The sequence below is a fragment of the Oenanthe melanoleuca genome, chromosome 3, assembly GCF_029582105.1.
Source record: "Oenanthe melanoleuca isolate GR-GAL-2019-014 chromosome 3, OMel1.0, whole genome shotgun sequence".
Taxonomy (NCBI): Eukaryota; Metazoa; Chordata; class Aves; order Passeriformes; family Muscicapidae; genus Oenanthe; species Oenanthe melanoleuca.
The window spans coordinates 84,371,417-84,393,651 of NC_079336.1; the positions used below are offsets into that span (position 1 = coordinate 84,371,417).

A 22,235-nucleotide genomic window follows, 5' to 3' on the forward strand; every position below is an offset into this window, starting at 1 on the left:
CTTATCTACCTCTTTCCATATTATTGAAAATACTTTTTAAAGAATAGCTTAAACCTGATATAATTTTATTTAAATGTACATACTCTCAGTAACAGTATTTAATTTATCAAGCTAAGTACATGAATACTAGATCTACATCAAATTTTCATCTGGTCACTGCTATGTACATCAGTTTTCACCATATTTTTCAGTCAGAACTATCATCAGACAAAACATTTCAAGTGGATATATTCACCAAAGGTTTCAAATTCTGATTTCCAGAAATATTTTACTCAAAGGGGTTTTTTTAATATAATTTTATGAATTGGTGCTGAATTAAATTGAAACCTTTCACTGTGACATTTCAAAAGAAGACATGAGTTTACCCATTTGAATATGAATTTTTAAAATTAAATACAGTGCAACTTGCAAAAAGTTCTCTACACAAAACTTGAAACGAAACCAAAACAAGGTTTTGCATAACATTTCAGCTGCATTTGTATACAGAAAACAAATAATAAAGACTGCCCTTGTTACCTCCACACTCCAGCCACTGATGAGACTATAATACACTACAGAGAAATGACAGAAACCACAGCAACATGGAGAAGGGAGATACTCAGGATGCAAAAAGCAGCGTGGAAAGCATGGCTAGAACATGGCAAGTGAAAGGTATTGTGAGAACAAAAAGAATGATTACAAAGAAACAAGGAAGTTGCACAGAAATGGCAACAACCCAGCACACATCAAACTCGTTTGAAACTATTTATTTCAATTATGCTTAAATTTGAAGTATTTTTAGAGAAAACTCTAAAATATATTAGAAGACTAAGCTGAATTAATAACACAGCACATCTTAAAGGGATGCTTACTATTGTTATCCTGCCCTATCTCAACTGAAGAGGTGACTAAGATAAGATACCTAAAGCAAAAGTAAAACCCATGAAATTAATTAAAATCATTCATACTCTTCTCCTACCAACCTAATTTAAGGTGTTACACTGTACCTTCAAAATTTTAATGTAAATCAAAATACCCAATTTCTCATGGTATGGTAATCCATTTAGAATACATGGAACTGTTTCAAAAATACTTCACATTGTATAAGATTAGCACAAATAGTATGCTTAGAAATCTACTAATGCCAACAACTTTTTAAGACAACAGATGATGCCAATACATAGCTAATCAGAGTGCCAAGGTAAAAAACACTGCTCAGCAACACAGAAAAGTAACTGCTGTTGCTCTGAGAGATCCACATATTTTTACCAAAAGGTTCTCATCAGAATAACCTGAACAGGAGAATCAGTTCCTACAAAAACTTCAGTCTGACCCAGGAAGAAAGAGGGTACTCAGAAGGGCTCAACTGGGCTTCTTCACCTCCCACTTCTCTAAGCTGGTGCCATATTTGAAAGTAGAGGCACAAAGACAGATAATGTTTGGAATACATAGTAGGAAAAAAAGTGTCCCACCCCGAGGGTCTCTTTAGGCGTGAGACCTCCTCAGAGAGGACATGCAGGTGGTCAGGAGTTTGGCTTCTCTCGGAGTTTCCAGCAAGAAAGCTTCTCGATACGACCTTGTGTTGTTGCAAAGCTGTTTATTTAGCTTATCTTCCAAAATGTTTCAGTCAGCCCAACACAGGTCTGCTCTGCAAGGCGACCATCACAGAACTGCCCTCGGGCGGGCTGTGCCAAATCTTTTATACCTAAAACTACATATACAATGTTTACAGACTCTTTCCAATGCCATGCAATCTCTTTACAATGTCCATTCTTTTCCCATCCAATCTGTGGTTCCTAGAATGCATCCCCAACATGGATGACATGAAGAAGAAGGAAGAAGGGGCACACCACACCCAGGTTCCTCCATCTTGACCACATGGCTCTTAATATAAACAATCCAAAAACCTACTTATTCTGCATTCTAATATTCTAATTTACACTCTGCTTGCTCTCATGCTTTGTGATTCTTCCCTCAGTGTTGGCAAATTCTCCCAAGGAGCTAAATCCAGCCCCTGCAGCTCTTGGGCACCATTTGGGGGTCTCAGAGGGGTCTGCCATGGGGGTTTTTGCATTCCCAAAGAAGTCAGGGAGATACCCTGGACTCCCACAAAAAAGTACTTTAGAGAAAAAGAATCCCTGACCAGTTATGACTTCTGTTTTCACACACAGGTTCCTTATAAACAAAAGATTTTAGTGAGTGGGGAAAAGCTGAATATGTCAGGACAGTATTTAAAACAGACAAAATAACTGATGCTTCATCAGAGAACAATCTCATAAAAACAATTCTGGTAGCAAGAGTAATTTAAAAGGTGCCTGCTTCTCTCCATATACTTATTTTCTGCTCCATTCCATACGCCTTATGCCAGTTATGTCAACGTGACTGCTTGGGATGATGCTGTAAACTGAATCATTGAAGTGAATTGGATGAAGGAGGGAGGGAGGAAACAGCTATTTTTTCTTAACCCTGATCATGAAATGTTTTATTTAAAAGGAAGCTGCATAGTGAATAGTAAATTGTAGGTATCACAAATACAACATTTCATTCAAAACAACACGTATCGTTGCTGTTCAAACACTCTTCCAGACAATTTATTTTTTGTTGAAGATTTCCAAGGGGCTCTGAGGTTCTGACATGGTAAATAATTTCAAACTGCCACACCAGAGGAATGAGAAAAGGCTCAGAGGACATCGGGTGGCAGTTTCTTCAGGTGAGAATACTGACTGAGCCACAGAGGAGCAGGAAGCATATTCCAGCTGGCAGGCTTTTCACCACTCATAACCAGATGTTTACTCAAAACAACGTGGGAAACTTCCACAGCAGCACCTCTGGGAGCCCTCTGCTCCCATGTTGATTCCAGGTAACATTCCATGAAATACAGGAGCATTTCTAGTGCCATAAAGGATGTCATCTGGTGATTGTCCCCAGGTAACTTTATGGCATCTATCCTTCCAAGCATGATCATTCTGTGGCTGCCATCATCTCTCCATTGAGGAGCTCAGATATCTGAGGCACACAGTGAGAGCTCTGAAGAAACAAGTAGCTCTCTAAATCCATCTTCATATGCCACCAGAAAAAAGATATCCTTCTTGCTTTAGTTATTGAAAAGAATAGAAGAAAGAAGAAAAGGTTCTTTGTTTTAAAGTAGATTTTTTAATATTTTTCCTAAGTAAATTTGAAAGTTGCATAATAACCAGTTTTAAGTATTATTTTAAAATGAATATAAACTGAAAAATGCGAAAACTTAACAGAGAAAAAAGATTTGTTTCCTTCTTGATTTGTGTTTCCAAAAAACCTTGATGGTAATTTGAAATTTATAGAAAAAATCCTTCTCTTATGTTATTTTCATGAAAAATATTATATAAAAGGCAAAAATATTCTTCAGTTTAGCTAGCTTATTTATTTTGGAAACACATAAAAAACCATCCACTAACAACAATTTTAAAAAAAACCAAACCAACTTTTGCAGAGACTAGAACTTCTAAATGTAAAATTAGCATAAACAAATCCAGTTCTAAATGTTTTGTAACAGTAGCTATATCCAGACACTATGTTTTCATGGAACTATCTAACATTTTCCACCAATTAAACTATTAAAATAAAAAAATCAAGGAAGAACAATGTAATTCTACTTTTTCTGGATTTCATGCAGATTACCTGTTTTCCTCTATAAACAGAGGCAACAGAATTTAAAACAACCCTGTTTACATCTATCCCAAATGAAAAGCTGAAGTGTTTACAGGATCTGCTTGCCTACAGGAGCAGCAATTTTGGAGTGTGTGCTTGGGCAGCTCTGTAACTGTAGCACCCTCTGCTGCTCTTTTAGTTCTAAAACATATAACTGTACACTCAGCCAAGTAGAAAAATAAAATGTGTTGAACATGTTGTTTCTTGAAAATGAAATTATTAACTAATGCTATGTGCAGTTTACAAGAAAATATTTGGCTATTACATATAGTATAATTTCAATCTTATACTACTTGAGCATTCTAGAATATCTTGTTGCTGTGACAACATCAGATGAAAACATACTACATGAAAATTAGAAAATATGCTATATTTCACTCATTAAAATTCTCCTTTACACAGTCTGTAGCTTGCTTAGACTGGGGGCAAATAGTAAAGAGGTTTATATTTTGGCCCAAATCATTTCACTTAATTTAAATGTTTACATAATCTGCAATGATTACTTCCAGGATAGAGTCATATAACTGCTTTCTCCCACTTGGAAAGGCAAGGGAAGGAGACATCCTCAAAAGCTCATCCTTGCAGAATTTTCCTCAATTTTTGGACAATTTCTTCTGCCAGGATGAGCATGGCATGTGGTTCTGGGGGCCAGCTGATGCCACCCCACAATGCCACCACCCAGCCTTCTGCCTGGGATGCATCAGTTCTTTTAAAGGACTATCTCAGGACTAGAGATAGGACATCTCTTTTTAACAGATGGCATATTGTTGTCTAGAATGAACAGACTGATTCTTTCCTTCATTCCAGTCCTCTTTATGCATAGAATTAAAGCTGAATGAAATGCATTTAGCACTGCATCCTGTCTGTGTGGAGAATTCATTTAGAGTTTTCATGTGGAAACCACTCTCCCACAAAGGATGAGCAGAGAGAAAAAAATTTCTACATTTTTCTAAGAAAGTGAAAACCCATTGCAACTTGTAATGTGAATTTTCATTCACAGTGGCAATCTTACTGTGCAAATGCATCTTCACAAATCTTTTAGAAAAAGACAGAATACAAGTGTAAGTGTACAAATACTAAGTTTGAACGAGCCATTGTGCAGAGGCAATTTTCAGAGTTAACAACTGAGACCCTGCAATACACCACTGACCAGCTACTGCAGTTGGCTCCCCTTTTATCCAGAAGTCTTTCTGGTATCAGGCAGCACTTTTGGAAGCAGTCACAAGTATTCCTCAAAAGCTGCTTATTGATATTTTATATAATGCTGCCAGCTAGTGGCTCATCTTGTACTGAGTTGATACCTACTGGGAGCATAGAGACAGTGGCATTAACTGGAGTCTACTCTACCACTCTTCTTTTGATGGTATATGGTGATGTAGCTGTCAAAGACCATAAGCACAGAGATCAACAGAAAGACCATAGAAACACTCCATGAAAGAGCTTGTTTTAACAGAAAGTACTTACTAGAAGAAACAAAAAAACTTCCCCCAAACCACAAAAACCATGTTCTTTGAAACAAATAATTAAAAACAAAATTAAGTTTTTACAGAAGCTAATCTGTTTAATATAAAACTATTTCATAATCTAATAACTTCTAGGAAAAACATTAATCTTGCTGATTAATATTCAGTATGGCAACCAAAACAAACACATGAACCCTAAAACACCTGTTTTCTGATAACTCAGTCCAAGTCATTTAAGTGAATTTTAGTGGCCAGTAAATAAATGCTGGCTATGCAGAGTGTCCCAAAAAACCACTGAAGTCTGTAATTATTCAGTGCATGCCCCCCACAGAGCATGCTGCTGTGATAGTACATTCAGTTCTGGCTAGCTCCATTAGCATTAGATATTAGGAGAAATAATCTGATACAGTCAAAGACCATTTCAGAAATATCTGGGGGTTTCTTACAGTACATTATGGTTTAATAATAAAAAGTTATTGTAGAGCACTACAGAAATTTTAAGAAAGAGTCAACCTAATTTTAGAAGGACAACAGTAGTTACATCTGAGTATAAAAGGAGGCACACACACCCTCACCATTTCCACAGTGGGTTAACACAAAGAGAGTCAAGAAATACACAGGAAAAGATCAAAGAAAGAGGCAATTTGAATTAAGGAATAATGGGAGTGTACACAAATTCTGTCAGGTATGATCCAAATACAGCAGCTCAGTAAACACATGGTCGGGGGAACTTTACTATAATGGTGTGACAGACACATAGTTACTCTGGCTTGGATACTAAGAACATTTATTCCATACAGGTGGTAGCAAAAAGTGTGATTATTACACTCCAAGCCAGTACTGCATGCTGCCAGAAGATAATAATTTTACAGTTACACTAATAGAGTATAATCTAGAGTGCATAGTAAAACAAGCATAAATCAGTAATATGTAGATCAATACAGACAGACACTTACAGACAAAGGCATTTAAAAATGGGGAAGCAGTGGATTTGGAAATTACTTGGCAAATGCTATATATAATGGCACAGCATGAACCCTCAAAGCAATTCAGAATCCAAAAGGACAAATGTGAATCTCTGTATAAAAAGAGAAACAGTGAGAACTACAAATGTCACATTACTCCTGTGTTAGCACTGGTGGAGGGCATATTAGAGTATAAGTCTTGTTCTACCATCTGCAATCAATAAAACAGTAGCTGAAATACTGGAAGAAGTTAACAGAAGAGCTGACAGCACATGTATCAATAGGAAAACGTATGAAAATTTTAGCAGAGTAAATTCTTTGTGTTAACAAGGAAATCTGTGCAGATTGAGCACAAACTCAGTACCACACAAAGAGCAAGAAATCATGTTACCACATTACACTGTACCTGAAGCACTTTTAGACACGCACACACACACAGAGAAAGTATTTTCTCTGCTGTTCAAAATAAATACTTAAGTTGTATATAATGACCTAATGTTTATTGAAACATAGCTTTGAAATACTAAAACTGGAATTTTGAGATAAAACACATATATATCAAAACAGTTTCTATATCATTGGCTTGACAAGGAAGGGGAAATACATGTGTATTGCTTGAATATCTGGCAAACTTGACCAACTTTATTCTATCAGTTTCCTTGTTTGAAAACAAACAAAACAACCCGAAAGATAAGGCAGAAGAACCAAACAACAATTATATGTGTATATCTAAATGTTAATTATATAACAGTAATTACTCATCACATCAAAAATGTTTCAATATGTTTGCTCAGCTTTGTTTCCAGGGTCTACCACAATCTGATAATTCAAGTCCATTAATAGCATAGATAATTTTATTAATAAGTATACTGAAGCAGAGCTGTACTGGGTCAGACATTGATGGCCCACTTAGAGCTCATCTTGCCTCAGGTTAATGCAGCCACTTAGACAAGAGTGAAAGATCAGAACAAACATATCATAGCACTGCCCCATTAACTCTCCTAACACCCAGCACTTCCTAAGCTGTAAGTGATGTCTGGGTATTTTAACAGTAAATTTTTGTTGCACAATTTTCCCCCTTTGCTTTTTGAATTTATTTCATATTTTAGGATCCAAAACGTTTTGTAGGAAGGAATTTCACAACTTGACTGAGTGCTTTCTTTTTCATTTCTCTGGGTCAAGTTTGTTCTCAAAAAGCTAGAAGTGCCCCTGATTGCTTTCCATGCTCCTGAACTACTATTCCTCACACAGTCACAGCTGGCCCCTGGCCAACACAAATCAATGGGCTAAACTCATGTTTCATCCAGTGCAGCCCAGTTGCTCTAATGTTCCCACCATAGCCACAACCAAAAATAACCTGCACTGAGAGAACTTAAGGCTGTATCCAACACAAACAACTGTGCTACATAAAACTGTAATGCTATGGTACCTCTGACTACAGTAATAGAGTTTTCCAGCTAAATGAAGTGGCTGTTGAGGGCTCATACAGAAATGTTTTATATTGGTACAGTCAGACTTTTATCACCATAGTACATAGTGCTTAAATAAACAGTGACTTACAGACATTCCCCGTGTTGTCAAAACTTGTAAGAACATCTTTAACATTTAAGAGGCCACTGTGAAACCTGGAAGAAAACATAAATAGTGACTTTACTGACACATAAACCATAAAAAAAATCCTATCTTCAAAAAATAGATTTAATGAATGCATTCACTTCTCCTTTTCACCACCCCCTTTCACAGTGAAGCAGCAAACAGGTACTACTGTAGCCACCAGGGGGAAAACAAGGGGACAATCACCAGTCTACAAAGATCCAGCACTGAAATCCAGGAATCAGGAGGAATGTGTTTCTCAGAAGGAAAATATTTCCAAGGAGCATCAATTTTTATTTAGTTGTGAAAGCCACAAAAAGGAAAGGAAGAACTTTGGTAAAGCAATTTCTTTGAAAGGGAAATCCAAAGAGTATTTCTGAACAGCAGCTGTATGCACATTCCTATTTTCTCCCACAAAATCAAGAACACTTAATTAAATTAATGCTAATGATGAAACTGATTAATGTGTTCAGTGAACTGCATTTTCTTTGGTTTACATTTGCATAACCCATGTGAAATAAACATCCAAAAGTGAGGATAATAAATTAATTACCTAAATTTCACACACCAAGTGCAAATTTTAGAATGCAAGGAACAAAGCACTGACAGCAACAGAAAGAATAAGCACCAAAATTGAATAAAAATATACCTAAGATTTGCCTTTAAATGTGCAGTGGCACACACATAACAAAGCATTTAATCTTGTTTAAAATATTCCAAACTAATCTAAGCCCAAAACAAACAAAATATTGGTCTTACACTTTATAACAATCAGATCACACAGCTGTTTCACAAATGCATTAAAGAAAATCTGGAATTAATTCATCAAGGCAACAGAATATAAAAAGATAGGGTTTTGATAATGCTTCAAATATAGCTTCTAAGGCTGTTTGGGAACACACTAATTTGAAACACTAACAATGCAAAAAATCCAAGAATTTTAGCACCTACAAAATTAGTTGTCATTCTCTCTGCTCTTCTTTCCTGAAGAAAGATTGCTGCAAGAATAGAAAAAGGAAAAAAACCCAACAATTGCTTTGCAAACATGAAATTGCATATTTATTGTAAAAACCCACTATTTATAGTTTCTGATAAGCATAAGCATTAAATAAAGAAACATTAACAAGTTAAATTTTGAGAAACATTAAACAGCAACTAGAAAATGAAAATCAAAATGGAAATCAAATTAAAAAAACCAAACTGAGCTCATCAGCAGGAACAAAAATATATGAGAGATGTTGCAAAAGATTCAACTGGATATTAATGCTCTTCTCCCAGCTACATAAAAACAAACCAAAATTACATGCCCTCTCTGCAGAGGAAGTCTACAAGAATGCTGATGGATCATGTGGATTTTTAATGTAGTTCTTTTTTGCAAGTTTGTTTTCCATCATATTGGACAGCTAATGCAACCGAGCTAGTGCAAGGGAAGTGACAAAAAAGGAGATAGAATGGGTAGTTCTGCCAGCCACAGAGCTGCCCTTTAAACTTCCCCCTGCTGATTCCTCAGAACCCTACAAACTCTGTAACTCTGCACAGTTCTGGGGCTATCACACAACTGTGAGTGTCTTATCTCTAAATGAATGCAAAGGAGGGTGGGAGATGCTGTGAAAGTAAAGAAATATTTTAATCTCTGTTGGCATGCAGGTAGTCTTGGGATAACATGTTTGGTTTCTTTTTTTCCCCCCTCAATTTCTTCATGTACGTAGTTCATATCTAAAGGAGATTTATCATGTAACTCTCTAAGTGAAGCAATCAAACATAAGAATAAAAATGTAGTAGTCTAGTACCAGTAGTTCAACAGAATGAAGAAAGAAAAACAGAAGTAAGTAAAGTGTTCTGGTCTAGAAAAGAATACCATTTATATACTTCAGGGTCAAAAGGTGCACAAAAAGGAGAAATTATAAAACCACAGCACTAGCCAGAACTGCTTAAAATTTGTGGAACCCAAAAACTGAGGAATTGAATCATAATCTCTTACTGCAGATAAGTTTTAGGACTGAGGAAAGCAACCTGCCAACAGCTGATGTACTTGTGAAAGGGAGAGCTCAGGAGGACACATTTCCAAACAGCAATAGCCATGTTTCTCCATTTGGAGATCTGTACTAGTGGAGTCTGCAGACAACCTCTGCACCAGCCATTCCCCAACTCTTTTCCATCACAGGCCTTACTCACAGTTACATGCATCTGTAAATACAGGTGTTCTCTAACCTCAAATTCTGCCATAAACAGTGTGCTACTCATTCCTGCACCTAAAAAACAGAGGTGTAGTTTGGGATCCACTGCCCAGCACATACACCCTCAGCAGTTCTGTAACAGCTGCTGCTTCACTGTCCATCCCATCAGTTGCTCATCACCAAACCCAGAGAAAACTGCTGAGATACCAAATGTGCTGTATCCATGAGTGCCTGCCACCATCACAGCTTTCCACAGTGCAGCTGACAAACACAGAGTCTTAAGAATCATGTGCACTGAGTAATCAAAGCCAAGGGAAGGAATCACAGAAGCTTGAGATTAAACCCCAACCTTAAATTCCCATAAATTTCCACAGTATTCAGTGCTTTAGAACATGTCATGGATGTCACACAGCTCAAAGTTCAAAGCTCTGATTGCTGAGATCAACAAAGTACTTCAAAAAAACACAGGAAAGCATCATGGGGAAAGTGAATTTCAGGCTGGCATGGTTAATCGGATTCACAGTGTTCTTATAATAAAACTCCAAGTATAATAGGCAAAAATTTCTATGGCTGAGGCAGTGAATAATAGAAGACAAAGCTATGAACAATAAGCCAATTCAAGTCATGTCTCTCCTGATACAAAGCAAAGCAGAATTCCTTACTCTGGACTACAAATAAATCAACTTCGGATGAAGTCAGAGAGAGTGATATCAGTCTTTAAATATATTAATGTTCCTTCCTCTCCAATTCAGGCAACACAAGTGGCAGACTTTTACATGTGTATAAAAATATATATGGATAGCACAAAAAAAATCCTTCAGTAGGTCCCTAGTAAGGTATGCTTTTCATCAACCAGAATGAAACAAAAGTAGGTTCCTTCTTTTCTTTTTTTATTATTCTTAAGCTGAGTGATGAAAAATAACACAAGTATGTGCCTATATTCACTTTTAAAACCTACAAAGTCAAAGATAGAATACATTTCCACATAATATTGAAAAGGGGAAAAAAAAACCCACAACACATCACATACATGATTAACCTACATATAAATTAAAAGTATTTTTGTGAAAAAGGGAAGATGGGATAATAGTAGAAACATATTGTTAAGGGTACTTCACAAAAAGGCTTGGTGAATATCACCATCAATTGTCACTGTGGCCCACTAAGAACCTCAGAGTTGTCAGCAAACTTTGCTATCTGATCAGATGCTCTTTCTGAGTATAACAAAAAAGTCAACTCTTCTTTCACTCCAGTTCTAGACCACAGCTTAATATGGCAAGAACCTGAAACAAAGCTTCTTTGACTACAATTCCTTTTCACAAATACACACATCTTGGGCAATATGATGGAACAGTCATAGCCTGATCAGTGAATAAAAGAAGTATGTTGCCAAATCACTTTTCATCTCTTTCCTCCATTTCCAGCTCCTGGGGGCAACCCTTCATGCTGCTAAATTCACACATTATCTCTTAAATGCAATAAATGGAAGAAAGCAAGTTTGTCATATCCACAAAAATTGTCTGTAAGAAGTAGGTAATATTCCTTGAAATTCATTCCCCTTCACTTTTAAAATCTCTATCCTTAAAATAAAAAGCCATTAAAGAATCAAAATGTTATTAGCAGAAATATCCAAGAGGAGCAGCCAATGGAATTCAGTCCTATACCATCTTCTAATACACTTCTTGCCACAGACAAGTGGTGTCTCTGCATGCCCCTCATTTCTAAACCACAGGTCTAGAATCATCTAATAGTTTCTGTCATATTTTTATCTACAGGTTTATTCATATTCACAATAAAGACATGACATCTTGCAAAGTACACTTAATACCTTTTGCAAAAATTTAACTCTTCCTGTAACCTGCTGACATTGTTCTTTTCAGTTCTGCACTTTAGTATTTGAAAGAGCAAATGACTGATCAATGGAAAATATTTTACCACAGAAATAACTTATTTCTGCACTGTTTTCTTAAAATGAGCGCACAATTTTGAAAGCAAATCCATATCTTGAAATAGAAAATTTGAAGATATTGATTGCTCCTTTTTTAACTCAAATAAAAGAACAATTTTCCTGTCTAAAATGCAGGCACCATCTCCACAGTGAGATACTGCATCTTTATGATCTATAATCACTTCATGGCTAAAACTATTAATATAAAATTCTAATTTAAAAGCACAATCCTGATGAAGAATACAAGGATTTAGAAATGCAGTATTAAATAAATATTTTTAAATAAGTCTATTTACTTACTATATATCTTCCTGTCACTAAGAAAACACATATTTGGCACAAGCACAATTTTTTAACAGCAAAGTGAAATACTGCCACAGTTAAGTAGAACTTGAAAAAAGCTAACAAACACACCTGAAAGTTCTGTGAATAAAAACTGAGGGGAGATGTGGAGACACTGGTGCTGTCTATGTCAAGCTGGAGTGCTTGGAGGTCCCCCTGGGGAGGAGCCAACTGAGCTGATGGGTCAGGATTAAAGGGAGGGCAGGGACTGGTGACATCATAGGAGAGGTTTGCTACAGGGACACCAAGCAGATGAAACCCTCTAGAGACAGGGACAGGAGCAGCCTCACATTAACAAGCCCTGGGGTCCTTCATGGGGACCTTTAACCACCCCCATATCTGTTGGAGAGGCAACACACCAGGGCATAAAAAATCCAGGAGGTTCCTGAAATGTTTATTTTTTCAAGAGGAACTGACAAAGAGAAGTGCTATGCTGGACCTTGTTCTTTCCAAAAGGACAGGCTGATGGGAAATGTGAATCTCCAAAGAAAACTTGGAAGCCATAAAATGGTGGAGTTTGAGATCTTTAGGGCAGTGAGAAAGGTACTCTGGACTTCTGGAGAGCAGACTTTTGCCTCTTCAGGGATCTGTTTGGTAGAATACCATAGGAAAAACACCTGGAGAGGAGAGGGGCCCAAGAAAGCTGGCTAATATCCAAGGATCACCTCTAAAAAGATGCATCCTGACCAAGAGCAAGTTAGACAAGAAAAGAGGCCTAGGTGGATGAACAAGAGCTCCTGGACAAATTCAAACACCAAAAAGAAACCAACAGAGTGTGAAAGCAAAGTTAAGTAGCATGTGAGAAACGGACAGAAAGTGTCTGAGCATCCAGGGTTCAGGTCAGGAAAGCTAAAGCTCAATTAACAACATCAAGACAAAGATGTGTAGGAACATTAAATACAATACAAATCCAGATGCGACTACACTAATCAAATGAGGTCTTGGATTCTAATACAAGAAATTTCATTTTGACACACTTTTCACTGCTAACTATCCCCACAATTACCAGACACTCCTTTTGCTACCCCAGAGCTACTGTGAAGCACCTTAGCACCTAAATAAACATCAAGAGACCCCTTTCCACCATGTATTAGGAATCTGCATTTCATTAAACACACCGGAGATCACTGTTTAACCAGAAGAGTTATGGGGATTTTTAAAATGAGTTGAGATGTTTCACTTCAAGGATCTAGTCAAAATGGCAAAAAAATTCAGCTTAATTTTTTAAGCTGAAAATTGCCTTACACTGGGACTTCTGACTTTCTGCTTTGGAAGATTTGTTATTAAGAATGATGCAAAAAATATAAACTAGTGAAAGAAAAGCATGGCATAAACTCCTCTTTCTGAGATGTGAATCCAGCCAGAATTTAGTTACAGAAACAGCAAAACCAACAAAACTCAGAAAAGCATAGACATGACTGGTAGTTCCTGCAAAAGCTTCTATTTGCCTGACAAACTGGTCCCAAGCCCCTCTAGAGCAGTAATTTCAGCTAGGTCATAGCATATCTGAATATACAATTTGATCAGTTTTGACAGCCCTTGAACTGATATAGCTTGACCTTTATACTCTTTGCCAAAAGCCACTAACAACCTTATGAACTTTCTGAAGTATTTAGTCTCGTCAAGATATTAGCTGACAACCCTTTTAACATTGAACATATGCAATAAGCTTTTCCAAGAAGATGTTAATGCATAAGGAAAACAAATGTAGATGAAAATTCCAAAGCACTTTTGTCAAGATTTTAGAGGGGCCATAGCAACTTTTTATTTTCCGGACAAAAAAATATAAAAAGGCTTCCCTATTCAAGAATGCTGTTTTGGATTCACCTGACTCCAGTTATTGTTAATATTATGCTCTTGTTAAAATTTCTTCTGCTGTTTAATATTATTATAAATAATATTTTGCCAATGGACAAAGAAAAACCAAGGGAAGACTGTCAGATATACAAAGAATCCTTAAGTTTCCCATAGATGATCAATTCTCAAAGATCCAGGAAGGTTTACTCCAAGATTTCTTATCTTCTAGATATGTAAGTTTCAGCAAGAACTGCTGCTCTGTTATGTATGCTAAACTATTATGCTGATCCCCAAAATTACTGCTTCTGCAAAAACAGGGAAGAAACTTTAGTTAACACTGACTTATGATAAAGTCAATTTTGTTGCAGTCTATTTATACCTTGTTCCTGGCAAAAAGCACAGTATTTTCTCCTTCCCTTCTTCACCTCCTGCAATATCCTGAAATAACAAGTATATATACTCTATGTATTGCCACTGTTTGGTGAGGAAAAGACATTTTAATATAGAAGTGTAAGACTAAGCAAGCTCTGATCTTTATTTATAAAATGATCAGCGATTACTATTTTTAGAGGTCACTGAATATCTTTTGGAAAGGAACAAATGCAGGGAAAACATAAAATCCCCACAAGGCAATGTCCATATTCTCCTCAATATTCATTTTTGGAAAGGTGGTGTAAGCCTGCTCCAGCACAGAAACTATACATTTCCACTGAACAAGATTAAAGAAATACAATAAAATAACTCCTAAATAAACACACTTGTTCAAAGTCTATAGTTGAGCTGTGTCCTGTTATCAATGAAACTACTATTAGGCAAATAATACCAAATAAAATGATGACATAGAAAGTGGTAGAAACAGAAGCACACAAATACCAAAGCAGGATCAGTCTGACACTCCCTTGGCTTCTGTACTGCCAGCACAGGTGAACCATAGCTCATCTCCCACCTTAAAACCCCAGAACAAGTAAATCGAGTGTCACAAGCCATAACAGTGAACTAAAGGAGCTCAGGGCTGCACTGTAAGGGACTGCAGCCTTGTTCAGCCCAAATTCTACCTAAACACCTCCTGTTTCCTATCCCCAGCATGCCCCTGAAGACCTAGAAACAAGGAATAGGGACACTGCACAAAAGCATTATGTAGACTGTCAGCGTTTTAATTAGTCCACAGCATTCACTGGTGGTTTACAGGAAAAGTCAACACATGGAAAAACACTGCACCTACTTCTATTACAAATAGCAGTTTTCCAGTGGAAAAGTTCCCTTTTAAACCCTTTTAACATCACTGAGTTTAAGCCTGGAAAATGGAAAATTAGGACTTTATAAAGCTCTAAAGAATTTTGTTCTTGATTTTACATCCAGATGAAAATTTAGAATGTTGTGGGGTTCCTTTAGTTTGGTTTGGTCTTTTCTCATGGGCTCATTTTAAAACCTTGCAAAAATTTTGCAGTTTAATGATGATCACTTGTTTATGTTAGGTCTTAATTTCTAAGCTTGACTTTAATTTCAAGTCCCAGGTAAACAAAAATGCACTTTTTGATTTGGCCTCTCCGGAACATCTTCCTCTGTGCAAAGAATGCAAAATCCTCCATCCTCAGCGATCTAATTAGATGCTGCAGAGCAAGTATCAATTCAGGGATTCTTAAGTTACTATTGCAAACCACCTGAGGCAAACCAAGAATGGTAGACAGAAAACTGAATGTAATAAGAGTAAAGAAAAGAAGAATAAAAACAAAACCCCACAAACATAGCAATGAATGGGAGTTATAAAAAAAGTTACTGAGAATTCACTGACATTCCTTCAGAGAGTTTTTTGAGGGGGAAGTAAGCTTTCTGTGGCTTTGTTTGTGTGTGCATAGACTTTTTTATTGTCTATTTCTTCAATACAAATGACCTGCCCTAATATAGCAAAGATTACTTCATTAAGTATATATTATTTGGTAGAAATTTGGCTTCCAAATTATCACTGAATTGTAAAAGAAGGACTAAGAAGAAAACTGAATAAAATACAGATCATTACCAAAAACCTTTTAGAACATTATTAATAACATCAAGTCATAAAAAAAATTATTAAGATCATAAATAACTGTATTCAGGGTTTTCTCATGTCTTATTTATAGCTGAAGAATGTAAAAAAGGAAAGCTATAAAAATATAAAATACATTCTCATATTTGCATTCTGTTTCAGCTACAAGCATCAGTATTTTCAGTCAAGCTCTGCCACTTCAGTGAAATGTACCAGAAAGAAGAGTCAGACAAGCTGTTTACTGTAACAACTAAAAATAACATTTACCAGTTTATTTGCAAACTATGCCCTAGTTACACAAAACACTGGAAGAATGACTAAGGAGTTTTATATTGGAGGCCCACTCAAGGTCTTAGACCGTACTTAAAACTTAAATTGTGGTTACCTTAAGGAGACACTGTACTTGGGATAAAAGATGCTTCTGTACTGAACCCAGGTCCCAGTTTCCTCTTCTGTACTCTGGTCTTCTATTGAAAAGAGATTGAACGATGCAAACCTTCTTACAGATACTTGTTGGAGATGCACGTCTTTCAAGTGCTTTTTCCTCAGAACCTTTGAAATGAAGAACAAATTAAACATTAACAATGACATTTCCAAGAAAAGAACATACCCATGCCTATTTAAGTGAAGAGGCAAACCATAATGGCTATGCTATGAGGTAGTAGTTTTGAATAACCAAGTACGTCAAGCCTGAACAAAATATAGTGATATTGATGGTAAAGGTCAAGAGAATGAGTTATGAATTATGTCTCAATACCTGTAAAGCAAATGTACTGTGTTCAGAAATACACAAAGTTGCTTTTTTAAGTCACACTCCAATAAACGCATGCAAAAATTAGAGAGGCAAACTGGGTTCTCCCCATCCTCTCATTTTACCAAGTTTCACAGCCCAATCAGTGGCTCCCAAAGCAATTTCTGTGCCACTCACTGTCCCTATAGAGGGGGGAAAAGTCAACAACAACAACAACAAAGGTATCTTTCATAGAATTTAAATAACAAACCCAGAACATGATCTTGAGGTGCCCAAGTGCTGTGTGTTCCCCTGACAAGACTCCTTCCTAGCCTAGAAGTCTTCTGCTGCACATTTGCAGAGATGCTGCCAAAGTTGAGAAAATTGCTCCCTGTCCCAGGCCCCAGCCTTTCAGACACCACAACTGTGTATTCCCCTAACAGGCCCCCATGAGGGGACTGACATGTGAGCCAGGCTTCAGGTGAGCCCCAAAACACTCTGAGAGTACCAAGTTCAGTGCTAAGAGACTGAAGAATTCAAGGCAGTGATAGAGACAGAATGTCAATTGCATTTCTTAATGATTAAAACACTTGCTCAGAAAAGTGAAAACATGAGCTCTCTGTCCAGCCTAGACTGCTGCACTCAACTATCTTCAGGGAGTGAGGCATCAACCCCTCTGTGCAGGAAAACCCAGCACTCAGCTGGTTTGAGCTGTGCCATTGCTCAAAGACAGCCAGCATTTCCCTACCAGACAAACAGACTTATTCCTTAGGGCATGGATGTGGAAGGAGAGGTGTCCTGGATTTAACTTCTTTCTCTTAACATTGCAGAGAATACATAAATAGGTGCCATTTCATTTTTAAAATTAAGGTGCCTATGCAGTCCCCAGTGATGGATTTAAAAAAAAAAAAAAACAGAGCAGAAAATAAACTCATAACTATAAATTGATAGAGGTGCAAGGAAGAGCTCCATTGAGTAGGACAGCACTGCAATTTAAAAGTTTTTGCCAACTAGAGATAAATCAAATGAGAAACAGCTCTCCGGAATTATGAAACTTGAAATAGAAGCTTTGCATACAGGATGTGTACCAAAAAAAAAACAGGTCAGTGATTTTTTTGCTGTACCCAACTTATGTTGACATGCTTTAACTGAAAATGCATTTGCATTTAAAAGCCTTACAGGCTGGGGCTGTGACCTATTATTTTGCAGGATAGTTGGAAGTAGTACATATGTGAACCAAACAATTGTATTTGCTACACTGTTGGTTCCTAACAGTAGGCACCAGGGTTACTGCTTTTGGAGATATTTTCATTGGCAGGTCTCAGCATATGAGAGGCACAGGCATTTTCCATTAAATATTCAAAATGTCTCGGTGCTGTCCACACTACTTTTGTAACACGTGAGAAAAATACACACATGAAGGAAAACACAAAAATATCAAAGCAGGAGGACAAAAATAAAAGACCAGCAAAATGAAGACCTTCATGAAAACCAAATGGACTATCTTGACAACTAAAGAAAAAACCAGCAAGACCTAATTTTCAGAAAAGTGTGTTGTTTGGGGACTTCTTTAAAGCAATAGCAAACCCTTACTACCAGGAAAAAAAAACACAGCAGCAACAACATTTTTCTGTTTTCAGTTTCTGTTGAACAGAAACATCTTATAGCCACTCTGCAAAATTCATTCTCTGGGTTAGCAGAAAATCTCATGAGCATCTGAATACTCAAAGAACATTTCTCCCACAGCCTCAAACGAAAATCAAGTGGTCTAAGATCCGAAAATAACAACTGCAGGTCAAATCTTTTAAAACCCTAAGTATAGCTGAGAAAACTGCCCAAATTGAGAAAATGTTACATTATTCATATTTAACTCTGGTTTTTTTAACATATGTATCAAAGGGGGCTTTTTCTCAAGTCTGTTCCTAAAAGGATCACAGTCGTGTTAAACAGACTAGAAAGACAAGTTGCTGCTACAGAATAATCCACTGATAAAAACAAAAGGTGACAAACCCACCTCAACTCACCAGTTCTACAAAGATTCTGGGAAAATATTACCTCAGAACTCAATTGCAATGCCCTTGGTATTAGTCACAGTATTAGGACCACGTTTAGGACTCCCTATAAAACCTAAAACTGATTGGTATCTCTAAAAAAAAAAACCCTCACCAAAAAAGCATCTCCCACAAACAACATAGAGAAAGGCAGTCACCTGAAATTCCCTGTATTTAACTGTGCAAATGCTTGTGCTAGGCCTAGTTGCACCTAAAGCCAAATTCACTAACAGCTCATGGTTTACAAATCTCTGCCAGCTCTCAGGCAGTGATTGCAACATGGTTTTTTGTACATGCAAGAAAGTTTCTACACAGCTACCACATAATCTGTAACTGCACTCTAAATATAGGACAATAGTATTTATTTTTACAAATAATTTATTTACCAAATTGTTTTATCCAAGTGTAAATAATTCACAAACTCAGGAGTAACAAAACATGGAAAAAAGATCTGGAACAAAGGCACCCTTCACAGAGAGAAGAGCAGGAAGAGATAAAAATTTGTTTTAGAAATGCCTCTGATCAGGATAAAAAGTGTCATTGACCTGCCCTCACTTTAGCTTTCATTTTTCAATTCTGGAAGATAAAGTACATTAGCAGGTGAGCAAGATATACACTCTCAGGCATGTGGTGTGACTCTGGGGAATAGTTCTGTGCAGGGCCAGGAGTTGAACTTGATGATCCCTGTGTGTCCTTTCCTGCTCAGCATAATCTGTGATTCTGAGACTTGTGTGAGAAGAGCAAGAGGAAGGTAACAGGCAGGATAAACAAAAAAAAAGCTTACAGATTTCATGAAACTTTCATAGGGAGCAAATGCACACATACCTAATGCATGCCTACTGCTTTAACTTCCCTGCTGAAAACTACTGACTGGACAATACCTTCAGCCACAGAGACTGGCAGAGCTCAAAACACAGCCTTAGAGAACTTATCCAGCCATTTACAAATGCACAGTAAATGGGTAACTTTCCTCACCATTTTTTAACACAAAAAATACTTTCCTTCATTATGACAGACTAAGTTAAAAAAACTGCCCAACTTCAAACTCAGTACATATATAAAACATTTCATTGATAAAGAGCACACAGGTAATTATGCAAACTCCTGGTTCTTTATGCTAGCTTCATAGGATACCTCATAAAAGGGCTTTTTTTTCTTAATTAAATCAGCGAGCATGCACTCAAGCATCCTTACCACAGTAAATCAATTTGTGTGTGCATTGAATGAAAGCAAATTCAAGATATAAACACACCACAGAACTGATTTCATGTAAGGCATTATTATAAGCAGTATGAAAAGTGCTTTTAAAAGCACTGTAAGAAACACTTTGACAGTGCTCCTTTAAAAACGGATTTAAAGGGAGGTTGATACCTTCTTCCAATCCATAGATAGATCTGAGCAGCACTGTAGCAAAGAGCACAGAACTGATTTTTACTTCAGATGTACCAGTAAGATTAAATTGATCCTTGCTCATTGTACCATATAAAAATCAACAGAAAAGCTAAAAAACATGGAAAAACCAAGGGAATCTGCAGAGGAAAAGGTCACAGATACATGTAGTTTGAGAAAAAAAAGAGAAGCCTTCTCCCCAAATACCTACATGCACTCTTCCACAACCCCATTCCATTGTTATGAAAAGCTCCTTATGATTTTAAGAGACAGGAGTATGCCAAAGGCACTATATGTTGAGAAGAAATAACAGCTAGTATAGCCACAGAGCGCAGCTCACATAGTCTGCTAGAACAGAAACTTACAAAGACAAACCGGATACTCCTACCAGTAACTTTGATATTTCCTGCTTTGGAGTATAATAAAACAGAAGTTGGTCCTGTTGAACAGGAAACCAAAAGCACACACAAAGTGCAATATTGATGTCCTCAGGCCTCCCACTGTGACCCAGCTGCAGCCAGGTGCCCCTTCCAACCCAGCTGCCACCACTGACCCAGTGCCACCTTCGTGCCCTCTCAGCGACAGCCGTCCAAGGCAACTCCAGACGTCCATCTGCACAGAACCAAGGGCTGTAAATTTCACATGCCACAACAGTAACAGCCGATGAAATAGACTAGAGTTTTTAAGCCTTTATGCCTACATTCATCTGCAGAGGAATCCTTTCCAAATTTGCACTGCTCCGAAAAATAAAGAAAGTGTGAAGGCTGCAGCAGAGAAGCTGCTGTTTACGCACAGTACAGGTGTCACCACTTGCTCCTCCTTCCTCCTCACCCTTCTCCAGGCACAGCCCCCCAGCAAAACGCAGTTTTCACTGCCAGGTAAGCGGGGTCTCGCCCCAGCTCCCCACCAAAGGCACTCTGAGGAGGCAGGGAACAAAGAGCAGGAATGAGTGGCAGCCACGACAACCAGCCCCAGCGGCATCGATGGAAGGTGTCAAACTATGGCCTGAAAATCCCAAGGGGCCCTCAGGCAGGGGGCTGCTGGTCCTCCTCTCTTCACACAGACCATGGACATTTCTGGGGATCTACTTAAGGCACGCTTTAGAATCATAAAATCATAGAATATGCTGAGTTGGAAGGGACACATCAGGACCACGGAGCCCAACTCCTGGCCCTGCACAGGACATTACCAGAGTCACACCATGTGTCTGAGAGCACTTCAACGCTGTCAGGCTTGCCTGACACCACTTCCCTGGGGAGCCTGTTCCAGTGTCCAGCCATCCTCTGGGTGAAAAACCTTTCCCTAATATCCAGCCTAAACCTTCCCTGCACAATTTCAGGCCGTTCCCTTAAGACCTGTCAGCGGTCACGAGAGTGAAGGGATCAGTGCCTGCCCCTCTGCTTCCCTCTCCTTAGAGAGGGCTGGGCGCATATATACCCGTATATGTTTTTATAATTATCACATTTTCCAGGGAGAGTGCTGCAAGCCCCTTTACATGATCCACCACGGTACTGCCCGCAATGCTCCTGTAAGGGGTGCGGGCAGCGCGGGATTCCCGGCACAGCGCGGCCCGAGGAACAGGGAGAGACCCCGCGCTGCCCTCACTGCGCCGCCCGCCGCCATGCGGCCCTCCCGCCCGCGGGCTCCCCCTACCTGTCCGAGCAGCCGCCAGCGGGCTCGGGCCGCCGCGCCGCTCGCCCCGCGCCTGGAGCCCGCAGCCTCGGCCATGCGGCGGCGGCAGCGCCGGGAGCTGGCGCGGCAGGAGGGAGGGAGGGAGGGAGGGAGCGCTGTCTCGGGAAGCGGGGATGCGCCGCTGAGCATCCAGCGGCTGCGGGACCGGCCGGGCTAGGGATGGAGCGGGAGGAGGGGCGCGGCCATCTTTCCTAAGGGCAGCGCCGAGCGACTCTCGGAGGCCGGCGAAGTGCGGTGCTCTTCAGGCCCGGCACGGCGGGGACGCGCCTCAAGACAAGTCGCCCGCGGCCTCCGCGCCCGGGGACGGGACTGGGTGTGGCACGGCAGCCAGCCGGGAAAGCCGCGCCAGGCACCGTGCCCGCCCGCCGCGGCTCCAAGGCCCGGCGCTGACAGCAGCGG

The 22,235-nt window shown here is 38.7% G+C and overlaps 1 protein-coding gene across 1 annotated transcript in view; it reads right to left on the reverse strand.

Moving 5' to 3' along the window:
- Positions 1–22,129, reverse strand: part of CAMKMT (calmodulin-lysine N-methyltransferase) — a 211,214-nt gene extending 189,085 nt beyond the window's left edge. The window contains exons 1-3 of the mRNA XM_056488788.1: positions 21,798–22,129; positions 16,360–16,526; positions 7,655–7,719 (exon numbers count right to left, since the gene is read on the reverse strand). Coding sequence (XP_056344763.1) covers positions 7,655–7,719; positions 16,360–16,526; positions 21,798–21,965 — 400 coding nt within the window. The 5' untranslated portion in view covers positions 21,966–22,129. The remainder of the gene's footprint in view (positions 1–7,654; positions 7,720–16,359; positions 16,527–21,797) is intronic.
- Positions 22,130–22,235: the final 106 nt, after the last annotated feature.